Source organism: Daucus carota, chromosome 6 (genome assembly GCF_001625215.2).
Source record: "Daucus carota subsp. sativus chromosome 6, DH1 v3.0, whole genome shotgun sequence".
NCBI lineage: Eukaryota > Viridiplantae > Streptophyta > Magnoliopsida > Apiales > Apiaceae > Daucus > Daucus carota.
Window position 1 is genome coordinate 19,032,932 of NC_030386.2, and position 19,798 is coordinate 19,052,729.

A 19,798-nucleotide genomic window follows, 5' to 3' on the forward strand; every position below is an offset into this window, starting at 1 on the left:
ATTCACTCCAAATGAACACAATCTTACCATAAAGATTTTATACACCATATGCAAAGCCTGGTGCTTGTAAAAGAACTTGCATGTTTTTAGCTTAACTGCCAAGTATCACTGTTCAGCAATTGACCTTACACATAATTAGTAAATTAACCACAGTAACTGTACATTTTCACTGTAGAAAGATTTCAGCTTTATTTCTTAATAAATAATTGTTATAACTTTATTATTTCTTTTTGGTATTGTCCTGGCTAGCTCTCAACTGTCTGACACAAAAACACTGGTTTCTCCCCAAATGGGGTAAACTTGATTCCTGGTAGTGCAAGCAAAGCAAGCAAGTGCCCCACCTTTTCATTTAATCGTCATCCCATATTTTTTCACCAGATTCTCCAACTCTGTCAAAAAGACAAAATAAAATAAAGGGTCCCTTTTTGCATAGATATATTTTTAACCAGAGTGGCACAGCCTGGCCTATCCAAGGCCCAAGGGCAACTACACACTATCGCTAGGAGGGTCAGATGTACGTGGACCATATTCATGTCTCAACGCTGTGTTTGCTTCTATGAAATTTTTCGACTTCATGTAAATATCAATATATTATAAGATTATTAACAAAATTTAAATACTCAGACGCACTCTTGTGTGAGCTTTATTACAAATTATTTAACTTCGAATTCGGATTGGATGAAGGCATAAAGCCAAGAAATAATCTTGTATGATTTTCCCTCTAATGTTTTTTGTATGCACAGTTATAAGCTCTATGTTTAGTGCTTCACCAGCAAAATAACTCTCTTCATTTGCTTTCTTTCTCTCCATTCCATTTCATCACCCACTTGTTACACCTTGCTCTTTTGGTCTCCAAACAAACAACACTAGCTATTTTATTATAAAAAAATTTAACCATGGAGATGTCTAATCAAGATGTGGAGATGCCAATTCCTATCAACACTTCATATGGGCATGGCCACATTGTGCCCTACAAGAAAATGGTGAAATACAAAGAATGTCTGAAGAATCATGCAGCAGCCATGGGAGGAACTGCCACAGATGGATGTGGTGAGTTCATGGCCAGTGGAGAAGAAGGCACTCCAGAGGCCTTCACTTGCTCTGTCTGCACCTGCCACAGAAACTTTCACAGGAAAGAAACTCAAGGTGACACAAGCTATTACCATAAAAAGGTTTTCTTGGGACATCATATTGGGACACCTAGCTTTGTTTCCTCAAGGCCAACACAACCACACTCTATGATCATGTCTTATAATATGATGATGGGGTCCACTTTGGCTTCAGAGTCTGATGAGCAAGAAGATGGTGGTGGGAACACTGTGCATGGATGTGGGTATGCTGCTAGAGTGCCTTCCCATATGGCGAGAAAGCGGTTCAGGACAAAGTTTTCGCAGGAGCAGAAGGAGAAAATGGTGGATTTTGCGGAGAAAGTTGGGTGGAAAATGCAGAATCTGGAGGAATCAGTAGTGCAGCAGATCTGTCAAGAAGTTGGAGTTAAGAGAAAAGTTCTTAAGGTTTGGATGCACAACAATAAGCACCATTTGTCCAAGATAAACCCTACCACCTCCCCTTCTGCTTCAACTCCTACTGTTTAAGTCCTGGATTCATTAGCTTCTGGTTCTAGAGAGTAATCTATTAGATGTTAAGGATTATGGTTATGTAATGGATTTAGAGGGGATTAAGATTTTAGAATTTTAGATTTGTAGAGTTAAGAGATCTTTTGTGTAATGGTTATGACTAGAAATCTAAGAGATCTTCCAAGTTTCTTTAAATTAATTTATCTTGTGCTCAAGTATCGTTTGCTATTACTGTTACAAGCAGCAACAGTTTTTTTGTTAAGAAGGGAGTAAAAAAACTGTTTCATAAATTTAAAAACAGTTTTTATGAACAGCAGTTTTAGTCAAAAGCTGTTTTTAGCAAAAACAAGTTTTCCCATGCTTTAGCTGTTTTTCAATTTTTACGAGAAACATTCATAGATTTCTTTATCGAACCCCATCAAAAACATTTATGTTATATATTATAAGTTTATAACTCAAAATATGTAAATACCAGATAACCATCTGATTTCTACACCAAACACTTTTTTTACAGGCACCTCTAATATAACACGGATCGTGTATCTTTGTCGATGCGAAGGCAGAGTTGTTATTATGCATGTTAAGAGGTCATTTACCAAATTTAAATCATAATCACAGTTACTAGCAGATGGGTTCCACATTTCAGAAACTTGGTGACATGAAGATAGCTGACATTGTACAGCAAGAACATGAGACTTCCCGCAATGTAAGGTTGCATTCAATGCGAGAATCCAAACAATTGGAATTGAGTACAACATTTGCTTATCTTCTTGCTCTCCTATCAACTTCATTTCACTAAAATGAAATTAATGCAAAGGACAGACGTTGACCCTCAAGACTATGACAAATTCAGGGGAAGGCTCTTAAAAAATTTGATAATTGTTTTTATTACTAGGCAATTTTGTTCTGGAAAACTAGTGCGCTTTCACATTTGAGCATGGCTAATTTCAAATATTTAATAACAAATTATTATATTATATATTATATTATAATATATTATATTTCAGCCGAGTGTGCAGTCTGAACCAACATAATTAAACCATGTTATGTACCGGTGGAACTAGAAGCAAACAGCAGCGGGTTTTTTTTTATCATGTTGCACTCCATGCAATGTCAAATAATGTGTTCAGGAATCAGGCTGCACAGAGTATAAGAAAAAAAATATTGTTTACTAGTAATGCTAATCATCTATTTCTGGAATAATATTTTTTAATGTTTCCTCAACCTAAGTGTGTCCAGGAGTTAACTAAAGCATAGTATATGTTTACAGAAGGCCCAAAATGGCACAAAATAAGGAAACATGGGGTAAGACTCTTACCGTAAGATTACTAGATGACGCCGGTCAAATATTGCTGACGAAACTTATTCTTCAAGTCAAAAACTTATTCTTTAATTCAAATTTATTCAGTGAATGTGTTATGTGAATTCTAGAATAAACTGTAACAATTTACCGATTGTGCTAAAAAGGCCAAAACCATAACATCATATCTGTCCTGAAATCAAATGGTGGGAACAAGATACATTTAACCTTGAGCCTGAACACAAAACAAAGATAACCATAATGCAATTTACCGACACAGCACAAACATTACAGAACAGTTCACACTATCGCAGCACCTCCATCATGCAGGCACACATGGCAGCTAATCTGAGTACGCACTACTCCTTTACTCCCTCCCTCCATCCTAGAAAGTTGTTTACATTTACGCACTACTCCCTTACTCCCTCCATCCTAGAAAGTTGTTTACATTTACAGTTTGCACACATTTTGAGATTCTTATAAAATATATATCAATAACATTTATTTATTTATTTATTAATAAAAGTTTAAACGTCAAACTTTTATTCAGACAAAAAAATATTATGAAACTATATTTTATAGGAGCATCAAAAAACATGCCAAAAATTAACGTAAAAAGATACCGGAGGGAGTATAATTTTAGCTGTAGTCCGCATTATATACACAAAAAACACTTGAAAATAACGTGTACAAGGAAAACACATACATCATGAGCTATCCTTCGTGCTATAAATCGTGAGCTATCCTTCGTGATATAAGCTCCTTGTTAGTTTTCTATAGAGTTATATGTAAAGGTAATATAGGGCTGGTTAGTCCGAATCAAAGAGATACATTTTGGAATCAACTCTTTTCTATATTTTTTTGTTCAGTAATCGCTCCAAAAATATTCTGATGGTTGGATAAAATACACCTCTGATAAATAGTAATATACATAATAGAAGCTTAAACAAACTCAAGTAAAAGAAAATTAAAATTTGGAGAAAAGAACCAAAAATATCAACTCACAGACTAGAAAATAGGACAAATCGCCCACTACGGTCTGTCTATCCTGTCTATCCTACAACCGATCACTCCTAAGAAACAGCAACTGGGCAGAATACACATTCTTGGTTGTAAAAGTTTACAGTTAATATATACAAGAAGAAACGACAGCATCATACCCAGGGTATCCAGTGCCCATCATGAACTGACCGATAGTTTACAGGCATCATTATTACAGTAAAGACTGGCATATGATGCAAGTGCTACCTCAAACAAGTGAAAATTTCTCCTTTAAGATCTTAAATAAGCAGCCTTCTAATCACTTGATCAATTTCAAGCTCTGGATAAGGGATGCAAGCGCCGATGAGTTTGCCAAATTCACCTACCTAATTCACACAGCCGAGCTCTGCCTGGATTTAGATGAGATTCTGACATCACCCACCCCTGTACCATATAACAATTATTGGTTGCACAACAATAAACACATAGCTATAACAACATTTGGGCATTGATTTGAATCAATTCTTTGATCAAATTTGACCTCGAGTTACATTGTATAAATCCAACCAATTTACTATTGAACTAGAACGTATAACACAAATCAATTTACTTATAACCTAGAATGCAACAAAATGTTTACAAGACATCAGATCCTTTGCAAGATAGAGTCAGTAACATTCAATCTGTGAGCCATACTTTATACCCTTAATATCCACGATGAGCATGTCACATTATGTAGACAAGACAAATAAAAAGTTCCAAACAAGACAGGTAGAAGGTTTCTATTTTCTTTCCTCTGTGGCTTTTTATATAGAACTAGTTCTATAATTTCCATAGCACCAAAATAAAAACAACGTATCACATATCAAAAACTGAAAAAACCATAATCAGGATCCCATAAAAGGGAGCAACAGAAACGTTGTTTACATAGTTTTTGTATCTGATTATCTGCATTGAATTTCTTGGAGCTATACATCTAATATTAGACTTTCTGAAACATATCTACTTGAGGTGACCAACAGTCAGAACGATGTCAATGCTGAACTGCAATTGTTTCAAATTAAGAAATAAGCAATTACTTTCACGTACCTGTTCTTTAGCTTTATTCTTAAATAACCCAAACAAAGCTAAGACCATCTTATATGAGTCTGCAATGTGAGTGTCAAGATTGGTAAAAGAGGGGAGCAAAACTGAGGGATTAATTCCATTTTCTTTCGTCAAAGACCTATTCGCAGTCGATGAACGAATGATATGCAAGAGTACATTAGCCTGCAAACATGCAAATTTAGTTTTATTAATATATATAATATAAGTAATCTAACTTTGGCTAACACAAGAATGTTAGATTGCTTACATGGAAAGTGGCTTTCAAAATATCATCAGGTTTTGCTTGATCCTTAAGCAGTGCATAAATATTACCCTTGGTAGGGTTATATGCCACTACATATCTTTCTTTCTGAGATGAACAAACATGTTAGGCAACCCGAGAAAGCAATGGTAGCAAGTACAAATAAACACTAGAAATCTTCACGCATGTTGTAGAAAAAAGGGCTTCTTTGCTAAGAATCATATGAACTAAATAAGTTTAAGGGTTTACCTCAAAAACAGGCTCTATGGAGAGGTAAGACTTTGCATCTTGGAACGCATCTTTAAATCTTGATCCTGAAATTTGCAAGAAAATGAGTGGCAACTAAAGAATCCTTCGTCAAGGAAATTTAATGATCACATGCAAAAAACTATATTTATTACCGTACCAAGAACAATGGGACTGTGGTTAATCCATGGAAGATTAAATACACTTTCCATTGCATTTCCCTCCTGCAATGTTGGTACCCGCCCTAAAAAATTTGACATCAATTACAATTAAACAGTTTAGGGGAAAGAGCCACCAAAAAGAAGACAACAAAATCAGGTGCAGTAATGACCACTGTACTACTCCAACTTTCCTTCCAGAGGTTAGAGGAGTAATAATGAGGGACAATGCTTTGAAAAGCAACAGACCATCCAGCCCAGAAAGCGCAGTGAGGCAAGTTAACATCAGGCTAATTTGGAAGGGGATGGAAGAAAGGCATGAAAAAGGAAGGAAAAAAGGCACACAAGGTTACCAGTCTTAAGAAAGGAATCAACAGCCACTGTAAATCTTGCCCTGTTCAATGTATGCAATACAACAGATTTGACCTGTTGCAAACAATTGATACAAGATATTCAAATCAGCTTCTGAAATATGTATGACCGATAAACTAGTATGAGAAATTGCTGAAGATTTTGTTCTTAATCGTAACAAATGTTTCTGTACATATCAAACCTCTTGGTAAGAGCTAAAAACATATCCACAAGAGAGTAACGCAAATGTGGTAACCAGAGATGGATTTCCTTTTGCAATCATGATGCTCAACCCAGTACCCAACTTCACAACAGAAATTATTAAGTGAAATTAGCTTTGACATAGAATATTAAGCACCAACACAATAATATATGTACTTCATTAGCCATAAGTCAGGAACAACTAGTTTTGATTGAAAGCTACCTCTCACACTGTTCTATGATCAATTATTCAATTATCTTACTTGCAGGCAGCTAGACAAGAATGAATACATAGATATGTAGTCATAATTCCCAACATTAACTATTTTTCCAAAGTATATAAAAGAAACACAAATAACTCAGTCCATGCAAATCTTTGATCTATATTTGGGAATGTTGCAGTACCAACTCAATCACCAGCTGTCAGCATGTTAGTGGTATAAACCAATAACTCTAGTTCAATAGTAATTAATAAGGGAAATATTGTTCTATATTTTTCTGATTAGTGAACATATGAATATATGAAAGTCATTAGTCTCATTGGCTATGCTTATTGCTTTCAACTAAAGCAATTAAAAAATTGCAAGTAAACTTTACCAGATCTGCAATATTTCCAACACATTCTCCTTTGGCAGTAACATCCCCAATGTTTTCTCCTCTAGCAAAGGCTTTGTATATTGGGGTACGAGTAGATGTTGATGTCACAGCAGCAACATTCTACATTAACATAGAAACAAATTTAGATCATTGTCCCATGTCATCCACTTGAACAATAATGGAAAGTTCAAACCTTGGCTACATTAGCAGCACAGGCTAGAGGGAGGAATAGGTGTGGTACAGCTGCAGTTGCCAGTTCTACACCAGCTCCCAACTCCATTAAAAGATCACCAGCAAATCGGAGCTGTAACACATCATTATAGAAAAGAATACACCACAAGAAAATTTGTGGGAAACTATACTGGCAAAATAGGTAACCTGTTTCAGATCATAGTCGAATTTTCTCCCTTGGCGAGCAAAGATCATCTTCCCAACACGGCCTGCTCCATCCTGCACGCGAAGATAAATATTTAAGTCTTTTGTATCATATGTATATGCAGTGTTATTGCAGTTACAACATGGCTTCTGACTAGACATATCCATTCAATCAATCATACCTTGAGAATCCAATTAATAGCAACAGCCCCAGGAATAGATTGGTTTCTAGAGACTCCAACTGAGTTCAAAAGTGTCTGTGTTGTGAAAACACCCATTGCTCCGCCAAAAAAATGCTACATGGGCATACAGAAGTAAGCAATTTTATTCATGACAAGTTGACAACAAGGGACCGAATGGTGAGAAGAAAATAATTACACAAATCTAAACTGTACCTTCAATGCTCTCCATGTCATGTATGGGACATACGATGGGATAACACTATCGGGAAAACCTTCTGGAACTACATAAGATCTAACAAATGAAACTAATTCCTGTAAAAAAACACCCATTAAGTAATGACCAAAACATTGTACTTCAAAAGCTAAATACTTAGCAAGTGGTCTTTTAAAACCCATGCACGTCGCTTTCAACACAGTCAAATTAACCTCAACAATTTAATGAATAAAAACAAAGTTGCATTTACAAAATCATGCATTAAAAACGCATAAAATTCATACTGAAGTCAAATTTCAGTTGAACAGCAAATGTTCACTATACACAATATATATAATCACACACACACACAACACAAACACATGGTGGGGAACGGCACTAACATCATCAGGTGCCTTCTAATATTGCAAGCTGCTATTGAAACCAAATCCTTACTTCTTTGTCTTACAAATCTAATAATGAACTTAAATTTAGAACTAACGTCAACTACAAAACTGCGGTTGTATAGTCAGTTACACGTATGCCGAACTAAAGCCAAATTCAAGTTGATCTACACCATTTCATTCATATATATATAAACACATATTAGAAAGATATACCACAAGCTAAAAGCACGAATCAATCAATATTTGCTAAATTGTCTTGCAAAACTAATAATGCACCTAAATTCGAAATAGTTAAACTAACGTCAACAAAAAATTAGAAATGCACTAACATCAACAGGTGCTTTGGGTGATTGCAAGCTGACAGCACGAATCGAGCCTTTCGAAAACTTGGCAGGGCCAAATAAATCCTCATTCGGCGCAAAGTAATTCCACTTTCGGCCGTCGATCTCCTCGCTGCAAATCAACCGCAAGCTCGAATCAACGAACTGGTTCTGAATTGGCGGCGGAGGCGCGGCGGCAGATGACTGCGGCGGCGAGGGCGGAGCGGAGGCGAGATTGGCGCTGATGCGGAGAGTCTCGCGGACGAGATGGCGAGGGTCTTGTGGTTGAGAGACGGTGGTGGTTTGTGATTGTGAGGGTTTGTGTTTCATTGCGGGAATTGAGAATGAGAATGACGGTGAATCTCTCTCTCTCTATCTCTCTCGCTCTCAATATCTCTCTCTGTGAGAGGAGATATTGGGGGGATTATGTGGGGAGGGAGTGAAGAAGGCGCATTGGGATTAACGAGGGTGAATGCCAGGTGGCGGGGACTCAACTACGTGGAGAAAGATTGTTGTGACTCACTGTCAGCTTAATATGAATGCGAGAGAGAGAGATGGTTCTGGATAAAGATATCGAGAGAGATATATGACATAGGACGAGTTGAGCGAGTAATATTTATTCAATTCGAGTTAGATTTTTAGAGTTTTTTCTTATCGATCGAATATAAATTGAATAAATATTTTAGATTTTTCAGCTTTTTCTCTAAATTAGATATATTTTTTAGATTTTTTTTTTGTGAAAGTAGATATTGAATTACTAAATAAGTAAATTCAAAATAAAACAATTTGTATGATACAAATTTGAAGTTTAAATAAATTTTTTAGTAGACTCCAAATTTTAAAAGCACTTGACTATCTTCAAATGATTTTTATATAATTAGATCAAGTAAAAATAAATAAATACAAATGTAAAAAACATTTTCTACACGCTATTTAAATATTACAACTTTTATTTAAAAGGAAATTTAAATATTTTTTCAAAATCACCCACTTTCTAAATATTTTCCTTTTTTGAAATCCACTTTCTAAATATTTAAAACCATGTTTGGAGAAGAAATATAAAATAGCCGATAAGAGCATCTCCAATGAGACTCTTAAATTATTTTTTAAAATATAATATAATATTTGATTCCTAGTGAGTTAAGATATTGAAAAAGAATTTATCTCCAATGCTCCTCTTTATACTTGCTCCTTATTCATATTTTATTCATATAAATGAGAGAGAAAAGTAAAAAGAGAGAAATGTTAGTGGTAAAGTTGGAGGGAAAATTATATTATATTCATTTGAAAAATGTTAAGAGCTCCTACATGCTTTTTAAAAGAGAGGAGAGATGATGAGGTCTTAAATTTTTAAAGAGCTTCAATGAGTTCATTGGAGCTCTATTTCTTACCTTTCTCTTTAAATTTGAAATTAGGAGCTCATTTAGAGATTCCCTTGGAAATGCTCTAACATCGATACATCGTAAACTCGGCTAACTTCGAAAATCAAATAAATTAAATCAAATTAAAGCAACAAAAGTGAACCCCGTTTTTTTAGCGCAAAGCACCAGGACACCCTTGCAGTGTTTCCGTTTCCCAGCCGTCACACACAGATAATGCTCCAACAAAAACCGTAAAAAACCCTAACCATCGCCGTCGCCGCCGCACAACCACCGCCATGTCCTCCGCACTTCCACTTCTCCGATCAAAACTCCGTCCGCTCACGAGCGCCGCACTCACTGCCGTCTCCCTCTCCTCTCTCCGCCACGTCACCCCCTCCCTCCCTCACCACCACCACCCCCTAGGGTTAGGGTTAGGTTCTCTATTTCCCCGGCACAAATACGAAGGCAGCTCCGACAATTTCGATCAGATACGCGCCGAATTGAAATGTCCACGTTGCGCCAAGCTGATGTACGTGTTGTTCTCGAACCGGCCGCTGTCGATTACGAAGAGTGAGGTAGGCATCTACCAGGCGCTGAACGTGTGTCGAAATTGTCGGACCGCGTTCTATTTTAGGCCGGTTAAGTTGGAGCCGTTGGAGGGGAATTTTATCGAGATTGGGAGAGTCAAGGGGTATGATGAGGAGGGGGAGAGTGGGAAGGTGGGGGGTAAAATGTGGGAGAAGTTGAGGGAGTATGGGAGTGAGGTTGTTGAGAAAGCGGAGAAAGTGGAGGGGGAGAGAGTTGTTAAGGAGTGTGGTGGAGAGGACGAGAAGTGGGCTGGGGGGAATGTAGGGAGGGAGTTGTTGACGCCGAAGGAGATATGTAGAGGACTTGATGAGTTTGTTGTCGGGCAAGAGAGAGCGAAAAAGGTTGCTAATGTGTTTGTGTTGTGAAATTCGGATTCGGTTTTAATTATGATTTTGATTGGCTTGTGTGATATTATATGTGAAATTTATGTTTTTCTGTTATTTTGCATGGTATATGATTCTTGTTAGGTAGTTGAGAGCTATTACGATTGTGATTATGTTAAAGCATCTTATCTTACTATGAAGTTTGGATTTTGTTTTGATAAATACATGGGATGGGATACAAATGTTTATGTATGCATTTATAATTTCTTGTAGAAACATAGTCTAGAAATTTTACTGAAAGAAAGTGGTAAAATCTGTCAGAGCTTTAGTTTTTTATGGAGGTTATTGATTTTTTGTGATGAAGTTCTGATCTGGTTATGATAAATATACGTGATTTTATGTGTTCTTAGAAACATGAGTTCGAATATACTGGTTATTGAAGATTTCTAGGTATGTGTGTCACTATGAGTATATAATGTTAGTTTGTTAACTTCTATGTGTCTTGGCTCAATGGTCATGTTGGTGAAACCTAGACTTGCTTTGCATGTGAGTTACAAATAGTTAAAGAGTTCTTCTTGGAGTACAAAATATTTTCCTTTACTAACTGTGGTTACTGTTAACATGGAGAGAATAGTTTCAGGCTTTGAAATTTGTATCTGATATACAGATTTTGAATTAGTTGTATCCTGTGGCAATAATGATTAATGTTTTCCTGGATGAGTTAGACTTTAAGCGTTCTCTGCTTTTACTTATATGAATATCTAGTACGTACGAATATCTAGTACAGGCCTGAAGGAAACTAAATTTGAAATTTCCCATGTCTTAAAGTCTGCATAGGAATATAACCTTCTTGTTAAAAATGATTTGCTACACTTGACACTTGGCATAAGTATTGATTTGCTTCATGCTTTAGGTACTTTCTGTGGCAGTCTACAACCACTACAAAAGAGTGTACCACGGGGAGTAAGTATCTGAGCCTTCTCTTCCATTTCAAATTACAAGTATTTTTCCATGTACCATCAGTTTATTTTATTTATATATGTTTTTTGTTATTCCATTGCACCTTCATACACAACAATATGTCTTGTTGTCTTATATTCTTTTTGGTTTCTAAATAACAAGAGAATAAAAAAGAAAGCTCTTTAACAGTCCCTTGTATATTATTATTCTTGTTACTGCTGCAAACTCTTCTTTAGTGTATTTATGTGTATGCAGACTATTAGGAATTTAGCTGAAGTCATTAAATTTATAACCCTAATTTGGTAATAACTTGACGCATTTTAGATATCCGAAGAGTAAAGCAAAGTAGGCAGGTCACCAATATTGTTTATGAACAAAGTTTATTGGCACTGATTATAAACAGAAGTCCGCCTTTGATTCTGGAAAATAATTGTTACATTATTTCAAAAAAAAGATAATCTGCTATACTAGTAATCATTAGGATTCGTACTGTAATTATTGACTGATACAGTGATACTTAATATACTTTATCTGATATTGTACTTTTTAGAATTTACTGTTAGAGATTTATATTGGTTCTAATGTATGCACAAGGCACCTCACGAGAGCTTAATACCAGGTTTGATGCAGAGCCTGATAATGCTGGACTAGATAATGACGAAAATGATTATGTTGAGCTAGAAAAAAGTAATGTATTGCTCTTGGGCCCGACTGGCTCAGGTTTGCCTTTTCTCTTTATCTCTATTATAATAATTTATCTTTTAATCTGGTGTCAATGAAATAATTCTGACCAAATGTGTTTTAACTTGTCACCTTTCTTTTCTGTACTGTTGAAAGTAGCTGGCATGGTATATCGTTCTGCCATCTAAAAACTTATAGTTTGGTCTTTATTGCAAGGGCAGGAAAGACATTACTTGCTAAAACGCTTGCTCGTGTGGTAAACGTGCCCTTTGTGATTGCTGATGCAACAGCACTAACACAGGCAGGTTTGGAACAATTTAGTCCTTGCATCTAGTGCATGCTGAATTAAATTGAACTATATGGCTACTTGCTATATTGGTGTGCATCGATGTGTTATATGGTTTTATACAGACACCCATTAATTGATTTTCAAACAAATTAATCATCCGTCATTCTTTTGTCTATTTGAATAACTAGTTATTGGCTCAGCAGGACTTAATGCAATGACTTATATTTTATGTTCAGTAGCATGTTTATATTATAATAATCAAACAATTGGGTGATTTTAATATGACCTTGACATTAACATTATTTTAAGACTTGAATCCTTGTCTCCTGGTACTCATATTAGAGGCATGTAGCATGAACATAGTAAATAATGCGGGGTGCTTAGGAGCTTACTGAACCCAGAGGTTTGCAATTCCTGTTCGACTTCCTTGGGTTGGTGCCTTGATGCATGTGTAAATGTTGATTATTGTAATTGCTAGAGTTTTTGCATTTGACTAGTAAACTCTAGTTTGCAGTACAATGGCATATTGTTGTAATTTATGCATATTGTATCGACCCTCATAACAAGTTCACTCGTTCTTGTACCCTATTCATTGGAGCTCGTATATGTACCAGAATGACTCGCATTCCACAAAACACTCTACTTATGACTTGATAGTAATATTATTTTACAACTCTATTCTGTTTGTAAAATAGTCTGTGAGTTGAGTTATAACATTAGACTGAAGTTGGAACTCTGCAAGATAAGTGCCACCAACAATTTGCTTCATTTAGGGAAAAAAAACGATTTGCTTCTGGTTACTTCATTATGTTCTGGTTACTTTCATTGCCTATTTTGTTTGTTAGTTACAGTATGTCAAATTTTATCATTATAATTTATGTTGATGCTTGCTTATCTGCCATATAACTGCTGTTATATTGCAGCAATTTTTTAATGGTACTAGTGAGTCTCTCCCCTTATCTCTATACTTCTCTGTCTTTCTCCAGGCAGGTTTTGTTGGAGAGGACGTAGAATCAATATTACACAAACTTCTCACGGTAGGTTTTTTGTTCATATAGTGTGGTTTCTCATTTTCGGCAATAAATTTTGAAAAACATAAGATACTTAATCGCTCGAAGCCTCAAATTATTTGACATGCCAAATACTTGATGTATATGAAACAGAAGGACTATCATTGCCTTAAAAGCTAGAACACCATCACTCCTTAGTAGTCCTACCTGTCTTAACTCTTAAACCTATAAACTGTTGGTTGTCCAAGTGTCGATTAGTGATCTGAAACCTGATTACAGCTATAAATAATTTGAATAGCTTCGTGTTTGAACATCAACATGAGCGTTGGAAAATGTTATATCAAAATTAAAGTTATTTCTTCATCTTATTTTGTTACTGCAGCAATAATCTCTTTCACTTTTTAACTTGTTATTCTGTGCCTCAGATAAAAGTTATTTACATAATATTCTTTTTGGACTTTAGGTTGCTGACTTTGATGTAGAGGCTGCTCAGCAAGGGATTGTCTATATTGATGAAGTGGATAAGATAACGAAGAAGGTATTGGATGATATTATTGCATAAGTATGAGGTTTTCGGTTGATTTCGGTGATAATACAAGCTGAGACTCTATGCAGGCTGATAGTTTGAATACCGGTAGAGATGTGTCTGGGGAAGGAGTTCAACAGGCGCTGCTAAAAATGCTGGAAGGGACTGTGAGTGTTTTATGATGAGTTGGCAGTCCGCTATGATTGTTATTATTTATTTAAATTGAATGTGCACTGAAACTTCATGCTTCCATCGGTTTGACATAATGGCCCTATGCACAAATTCTGGATAAACATCCCCCTCCCCCCAAAAAAAAGAAAATAAATGAATAAATAGAAGTCCTAAAGACGGACACTGTCTGGTGTTTAAGAAGACACAATTCAGTGAGGTCCAAATCTAGAATTATTATGCTTTCCCATGACACAGTTTTGAAGGCGTTGCCTAGGTGGAATGGCGCTAAAAAATGGGAAGGTATCCAGTTTAATTTAATTCCAATAGGCAACGCAAATCAGGCGAGACCTATGTGTACACTGGGTGAGGTAGTCGGCGGCCCCTACGTGTAGGCCAACACTAGGCGAGTTAGGTGTTCAGCTATATAGATTAATTATTATTTTTTTATTGTAACTAATTTGATTTCGAATATCTTCCTTGTTTTTGGTCTTTGAGTGGTAACATTAAACTTGTACCAACAGAATTAAACATTATACTCATAACAACAGTCTCAAAATTAACAAACAAAACTAAATTAAGTTTATGCACTTTGATCAAATGAACTAATGTTACCTTGTTATCATTACTATTGCAAATAATAAAATTGTTCCCATAATATGTAAAATGTATGCCTATATATAGCTGAACGCCTTGGCGTGCGCCTTTCCCACCTAGGACTTGGAGAGAACAATATTGTGCCTTCTATCACGTGGAGGGGAATCAGTTAGAGATTAAAATCTGAACAAAGAATTTGCATTTATGTATGTGGCCAGCATTGTGTATAAACCCTTGGAAGAGTTTATGCTGAGAGGATTTTATGCCGTTAATCATCGACTATTCACCTGTTTCCATAATATTAAATTCCAGTTTCGAAGTTTCTATCATCATTTCTGGTGGTGAACTTGGACCATATTTGTTGTGTAGATTGTTAATGTTCCAGATACCAGGGCTCGGAAGCATTCTCGCGGTGATACTATTCAGGTGAGCTGCAATGTTCATATAGACACCCTTTGTTTAAAACTTATGGCCATTGTGGTATTACTTTTGACTGTGACCTCTGATGATTTTACTTATCCCTAGTAATTGTGGTAATGATGATAAATTTGGGTAAAGTTTGTGTATCCTGTAACTCTGTTTATGATTCCTTAATCGTAGAGTTAATAGCATCATGTTGTCACCTATTATTGTCAGTCTGCATATGGATCACACTTAATGAAGTGTAAGGAATGACTTTTGTTTAATATATTAAAAATAAAAGATTTGCTGTTTTCACTTTTTAAGGTGATAATGAACAAGTGAACACACAATTTTGCTAAGAAGAAATGTGAAATTTTGACACTCTAAATTCCAATTGGCTTTAAAGTTGGATATATTTACATATGACCAGCTAAATCAATATTAGCACAAACATGCCACCATTTGAACTTATTTACATTATTAATATACATCAATAAGTGTTTTCATGGAGAATTGAGCTAGATCTTGCACATTGAGGTTGCTACTTACTACCTCTATAAAGGGGCCACAAAAAAGAAGTAGCTTCAGCTAGCACAATGTCAGTAGACACACCATACCACATTTATGGCCCTTTCTCAATTCTGGATTTGAACATCCCAGTTCAAACAAATATATAAATAGACCGACTTGTATTACGGTATCTTTAGACTTATTAGGTAATGCAAAATGGCAAAGTATATATAGTGGACAGCTTGAAAGTTAGATAACTTTCGCTACTAGTTCTTTTCTTGATGCAATACAAATAGACATTGTTTTTCCAATTTTTGCTGATTTCGCAGCAATATTATTAATCTGGCTTGTGAATTGGCAGATTGATACAAAAAATATCCTTTTTATATGCGGTGGAGCATTTATTGATTTGGAGAAGACCATTTCTGAGAGGTAGAATATTATCTGTTTTTGCTTGCTGGCAAAATTTTTAAGAAATGTGAACTTTCATTTCTTATACTTCAGACGAGAAGAATCATCCATTGGTTTTAGAGCTCCTATTCGGGCCAATATGAGAGTGGCTGGACTAACTAATGCTGTAGTGACATCATCGTTACTGGAATCTGTAAGATTCAAGTTTCAGCCTAAAATGGTTTCTCTACTGCATGTAGATATTCTACTTCATGACTGTTCTACTAATGGTTTTTTTACCAAATTCATGTGTCACTTCTTTAAATTTACTATCTACCAGCTAGTTTAGCAATTTTAGCTAAAAGTAGATTTTAATCGGAGAGGTAGTTGTATGCCTTTTAAGACGGTCACTTGTGTTTGTCTAAAAGAAGTTGCTCCTTGGCATACCTTTAAGCTTTAGACATATTGGATTTAGCCTTAAAGCTGCCTTTGTATTGCAGGTTGAAACTGGTGATCTTATTGCTTATGGACTCATTCCTGAATTTGTTGGTAGGTTTCCTGTTCTAGTGACTTTATCTGCTCTGGATGAGGATCAACTTGTTCAGGTGTGTTCAATAGTTTATAACCCTGTTCAGTCACTTGTTTTATTTCATGACTTTCAGAGGAAGTTGGGCATGCTTGCAGAGTGATGAATAAGTTTTTAGTGCTTTGCTGTAAATGTAACTGAAATAGTAGATGCTATATTCGACTTATATTTATTGCACCTGTATTGAAAATTATAACAAGTTTTATATAAATATTATGTAGATGTTTATATACTCATTGTGCAAATATTCTTTTCTAAATTTAGGTATGATTCTTCTTGCTAGGTCCTTAAAGAACCCAAAAATGCTCTGTGTAGACAGTATCGGAAAATGTTCAGTATGAACAATGTAAGTTACATATGTTTTAGTCTGCTGTAAATATTTGATCTTGGCATTTATTTCTTGGCAACCTGATAGCAATTGGTACTGATGGAATAATGTTGTGGCTAAGTTTTAGTTTTTGACTCTGGCAGGTTAAGCTACATTTTACAGATGATGCTCTGAGAATAATTGCAAAGAAAGCATTATCTAAGAACACCGGGGCGCGAGGCTTGAGAGGAATACTTGAAAATATTCTAGTGGAGGCAATGTTTGAGGTAGTAATCAGGTCCCTCTTTGACATAGTCCATAGAGGTGGGAACATAAGGTGTAGATGATGTAAATTTCCGCAACGTAGATATATAAATTAATTTTGTGAGGTACATAATCAGGTCCCTTTTTGACATTGAAATCAGCATTGCTCCAAATTATTTAGTATTATATTTTCTTAAATGGAGAAACAAGATGATTTCCCTATGTCTTGGTGCATGTTGGAAGTATCCTAATTGGTACCTTTTACCTGTGTTGGGTTATACTAAAATGACTATAGTTGTTGTAAGGTCTTGAAATAATTAATCTACATATATGAAGCCATTTTCGTGATATTGTGGAGGTTTTGTATTCCTCAAACAATTTGCTACACTGAAAATACAGATGAATGTATACCATCTATTGATATTGGTTTGGGATCACGCTATATCAGTGGATGTGTTGTTTTTTGTCATAATTTTATTTGCATTTTTGGCAGATTCCTGATGCTAAAATGGGTGAAGACCGTGTGGATGGGGTGGTTGTTGATGAAGATTCCGTAAGATCAGTGGGCAGATCAGGATGCGGAGCTAAAATTCTTTATGGAGATAATGCTCTGGAAGAATATCTTTATCAGTGGAAACCAGAAGACGAGATGGTATGTATTCGTTATGCAACTGTGTCAAGAACTCATAATTGCAATTTATTCTTTCAAGAAAGAAATGGATATTCCAAGTCCTACATTTCCCATGACATGGAAGTAAGAAATCATGTGATAAAAACTAGTTTAATTTTTAATGGTCAACAGCGTATTCAGCCTAAAAGGTGATGATGTTTTAATAAAATGATGGGATGTGATTTCAGGGAGCAGCAGCAGTCAAGGAAGTGCACGAGGTGGAGCAAGAGGTTCTAAAAAGAGCAATGAGCTTGTAAACTTGTTGTCACTGTTTTAAGCCAACAAGCTCGTATCTTATTTTTGCCCTGGTGTATATATTTGTTCATAGAGATGGTTTTCCTTGATTTCATAAACTAACAAGAGTTGAAGTGTCTGGTGTATCATAGCTGGTAGATTATTGTGCGCGGATGATGCGTGTAATATAATATATTTGGTTCTCATTAGATTGACAATGCAATTAATACAGCTTTTTTTTTCTTATTGTAACATATAAAATCATCTGGATGGCCAGATTAGTAACAGTGCATGGAATGCAGCCCAACCGATTGGGCGAATTGGTAACAATGTAATGTGCAAAATAACAGAGTTGAAAGAAATGATTCAAAATATTATTTATTAACGTATGTCATACATGTTTGTTAATTAGAAAGACAATGACTCTGTACAGGAAGCAGCAAAAAAGATATCCCCGTGCAACTTATGTACAAGTACTCAGAGTCTCAGACAGAAGCAGAGCAAGAAATCAACATGTCTTGGACTAAATAATCTGATTCTGTCAGAAAATATTACTCCTGTCATCTTCATTCATTTCTTTATATTTTTCTAAATTCTAGATATGCTATTCTGAATTATTTACATATTAAACTTTCGAAATCTGTAAGGCCATCAGGTTCTTGGAAGCGCTTTTGGCAGGAATGGACCTAACCCATATCTTGGAAGTCCGACATTTGAGAGCTTTCAGTGTCTCGATACTCGTGGTCAAGCAGTTTTCAGGAGAGTACGAGCAAGGAGAGCGTCAAATCAAAGCCTAAGCCGCTAGACGTGATAATGCCTTGTTCTTTGAATTTTTCGAACTAAATGGCATGGAGAATAACAGCCGAACTGATGTCCTGTCCAGATTGACTTCGTCCAAGACTCAGAATCTGACCGGGTCCATATATTTGATCAAAGTTAAAGTCCCATGACTCGATAAGAAAGTTCGCTTAGAGATTCACTAGGAGATCAACTGGATGACTCTAATCCGAGCATATCTGGAGAAGGGTCTGCTACTTCTGGGAAAGAAAGAGCCACAGAAAGTGAAATACATCCGAGCATATCTGGAAAAGGGTCTGCTACCTCTGGGAAAGAAAGAGCCACAGAAAGTGAAATACAGAGCAGTGATATTGGGGAGACAGCAGTCAAATAGTAAATAAGTCAGGGTAGTTTTGTAAATAGTTTAAAACAGATTTAAGCGGGAAAAGTAGTTAGAAGTTGGTGCATCAGTTTTGTATATATTCATCTGTAAGCTTCTCTTTTCATTTCAAGAAATACAGTTTACATTTCTATATGGTATCAGAGCCAGGTTGGCTCGCTACTCCGCTCCATCGCACACATCCACTCTGGTTCGCACCATCGCTTCACCACCGCAACATCACCACCGCATCACCGTAACTTCATCGTCACGACGAGATCATCGTATCACATCTTCACACATTCCGCACTCTACAACAATCACGAATTCACAATAGTTATCAGATAAGCACTTCACTCTTTGATTCGTTACTGTTCTTGATTCTTCACTCTTTGATTCGTTACTGTTCTTGATTCTGCTTAATTGAGAATAGCTGAATAATGAATTGAGTTGAAATTGTTGCAATTCATTCATTCTGGTTTGTTATATTGACACAATCATTGAGAAATTGATGTGTTGTTCTTGATCTAATTGACAAGA

General features: G+C 35.9%; 3 protein-coding genes across 5 annotated transcripts; 2 read left to right on the plus strand and 1 right to left on the minus strand.

Annotated features, from left to right (window-relative positions):
• Positions 1 to 515: 515 nt before the first annotated feature.
• LOC108226744 (zinc-finger homeodomain protein 3-like) lies at positions 516 to 1,772 on the plus strand. Its single transcript, XM_017401738.2, has one exon. The coding sequence runs from the start codon at positions 897 to 899 to the stop codon at positions 1,593 to 1,595; it is 699 nt and encodes a 232-aa protein (XP_017257227.1). The 5' UTR covers positions 516 to 896; the 3' UTR covers positions 1,596 to 1,772.
• A 2,057-nt stretch (positions 1,773 to 3,829) lies between these two features.
• Positions 3,830 to 8,814, minus strand: LOC108224757 (protein root UVB sensitive 6-like). The gene is made up of 13 exons (XM_017399480.2): positions 8,246 to 8,814; positions 7,530 to 7,628; positions 7,317 to 7,430; positions 7,138 to 7,209; positions 6,953 to 7,063; positions 6,760 to 6,879; positions 6,164 to 6,265; positions 5,964 to 6,036; positions 5,613 to 5,696; positions 5,456 to 5,520; positions 5,213 to 5,314; positions 4,948 to 5,127; positions 3,830 to 4,302 (listed from the first exon to the last, which is right to left on the minus strand). The coding sequence occupies exons 1-13, from the start codon at positions 8,564 to 8,566 to the stop codon at positions 4,237 to 4,239; spliced, it is 1,509 nt and encodes a 502-aa protein (XP_017254969.1). The 5' UTR covers positions 8,567 to 8,814; the 3' UTR covers positions 3,830 to 4,236.
• Positions 8,815 to 9,742: 928 nt separating this feature from the next.
• LOC108227964 (CLP protease regulatory subunit CLPX1, mitochondrial-like) lies at positions 9,743 to 18,348 on the plus strand. Of its 3 annotated transcripts, none has more exons than XM_017403375.2 (15): positions 9,743 to 10,526; positions 11,422 to 11,471; positions 12,088 to 12,188; positions 12,371 to 12,454; positions 13,429 to 13,475; positions 13,912 to 13,986; positions 14,064 to 14,141; positions 15,109 to 15,165; positions 16,013 to 16,083; positions 16,156 to 16,255; positions 16,542 to 16,646; positions 16,911 to 16,973; positions 17,099 to 17,221; positions 17,692 to 17,850; positions 18,057 to 18,348. In XM_017403375.2, the coding sequence occupies exons 1-15, from the start codon at positions 9,894 to 9,896 to the stop codon at positions 18,123 to 18,125; spliced, it is 1,815 nt and encodes a 604-aa protein (XP_017258864.1). In that variant the 5' UTR covers positions 9,743 to 9,893; the 3' UTR covers positions 18,126 to 18,348. The 3 variants fall into 3 exon arrangements, with proteins under 3 accessions (XP_017258864.1, XP_063935719.1, XP_017258866.1); XM_064079649.1 differs by having other exon boundaries at positions 10,345 to 10,526; positions 12,063 to 12,188; XM_017403377.2 differs by having other exon boundaries at positions 10,345 to 10,526; positions 12,099 to 12,188.
• The last annotated feature ends 1,450 nt before the right edge of the window (positions 18,349 to 19,798 follow it).

Bases quoted from the DNA above. Each gene is read 5' to 3' on its own strand.
- LOC108224757 (XM_017399480.2), bottom strand. From the start codon at position 8,566: ATGAAACACAAACCCTCACAATCACAAACCACCACCGTCTCTCAACCA. The intron at 5,697-5,963 runs GTAACCTTGTGT...CAAATTTTTTAG, and splicing joins TGATTCCTTTCTTAAGACTG to GGCGGGTACCAACATTGCAG. The intron at 5,128-5,212 runs GTAAGCAATCTA...GCATGTTTGCAG, and splicing joins TTTTGAAAGCCACTTTCCAT to GCTAATGTACTCTTGCATAT.
- LOC108227964 (XM_017403375.2), top strand. From the start codon at position 9,894: ATGTCCTCCGCACTTCCACTTCTCCGATCAAAACTCCGTCCGCTCACG. The intron at 13,987-14,063 runs GTATTGGATGAT...GACTCTATGCAG, and splicing joins TGGATAAGATAACGAAGAAG to GCTGATAGTTTGAATACCGG. The intron at 17,222-17,691 runs GTAGTAATCAGG...CATTTTTGGCAG, and splicing joins TAGTGGAGGCAATGTTTGAG to ATTCCTGATGCTAAAATGGG.
- LOC108226744 (XM_017401738.2), top strand. From the start codon at position 897: ATGGAGATGTCTAATCAAGATGTGGAGATGCCAATTCCTATCAACACT.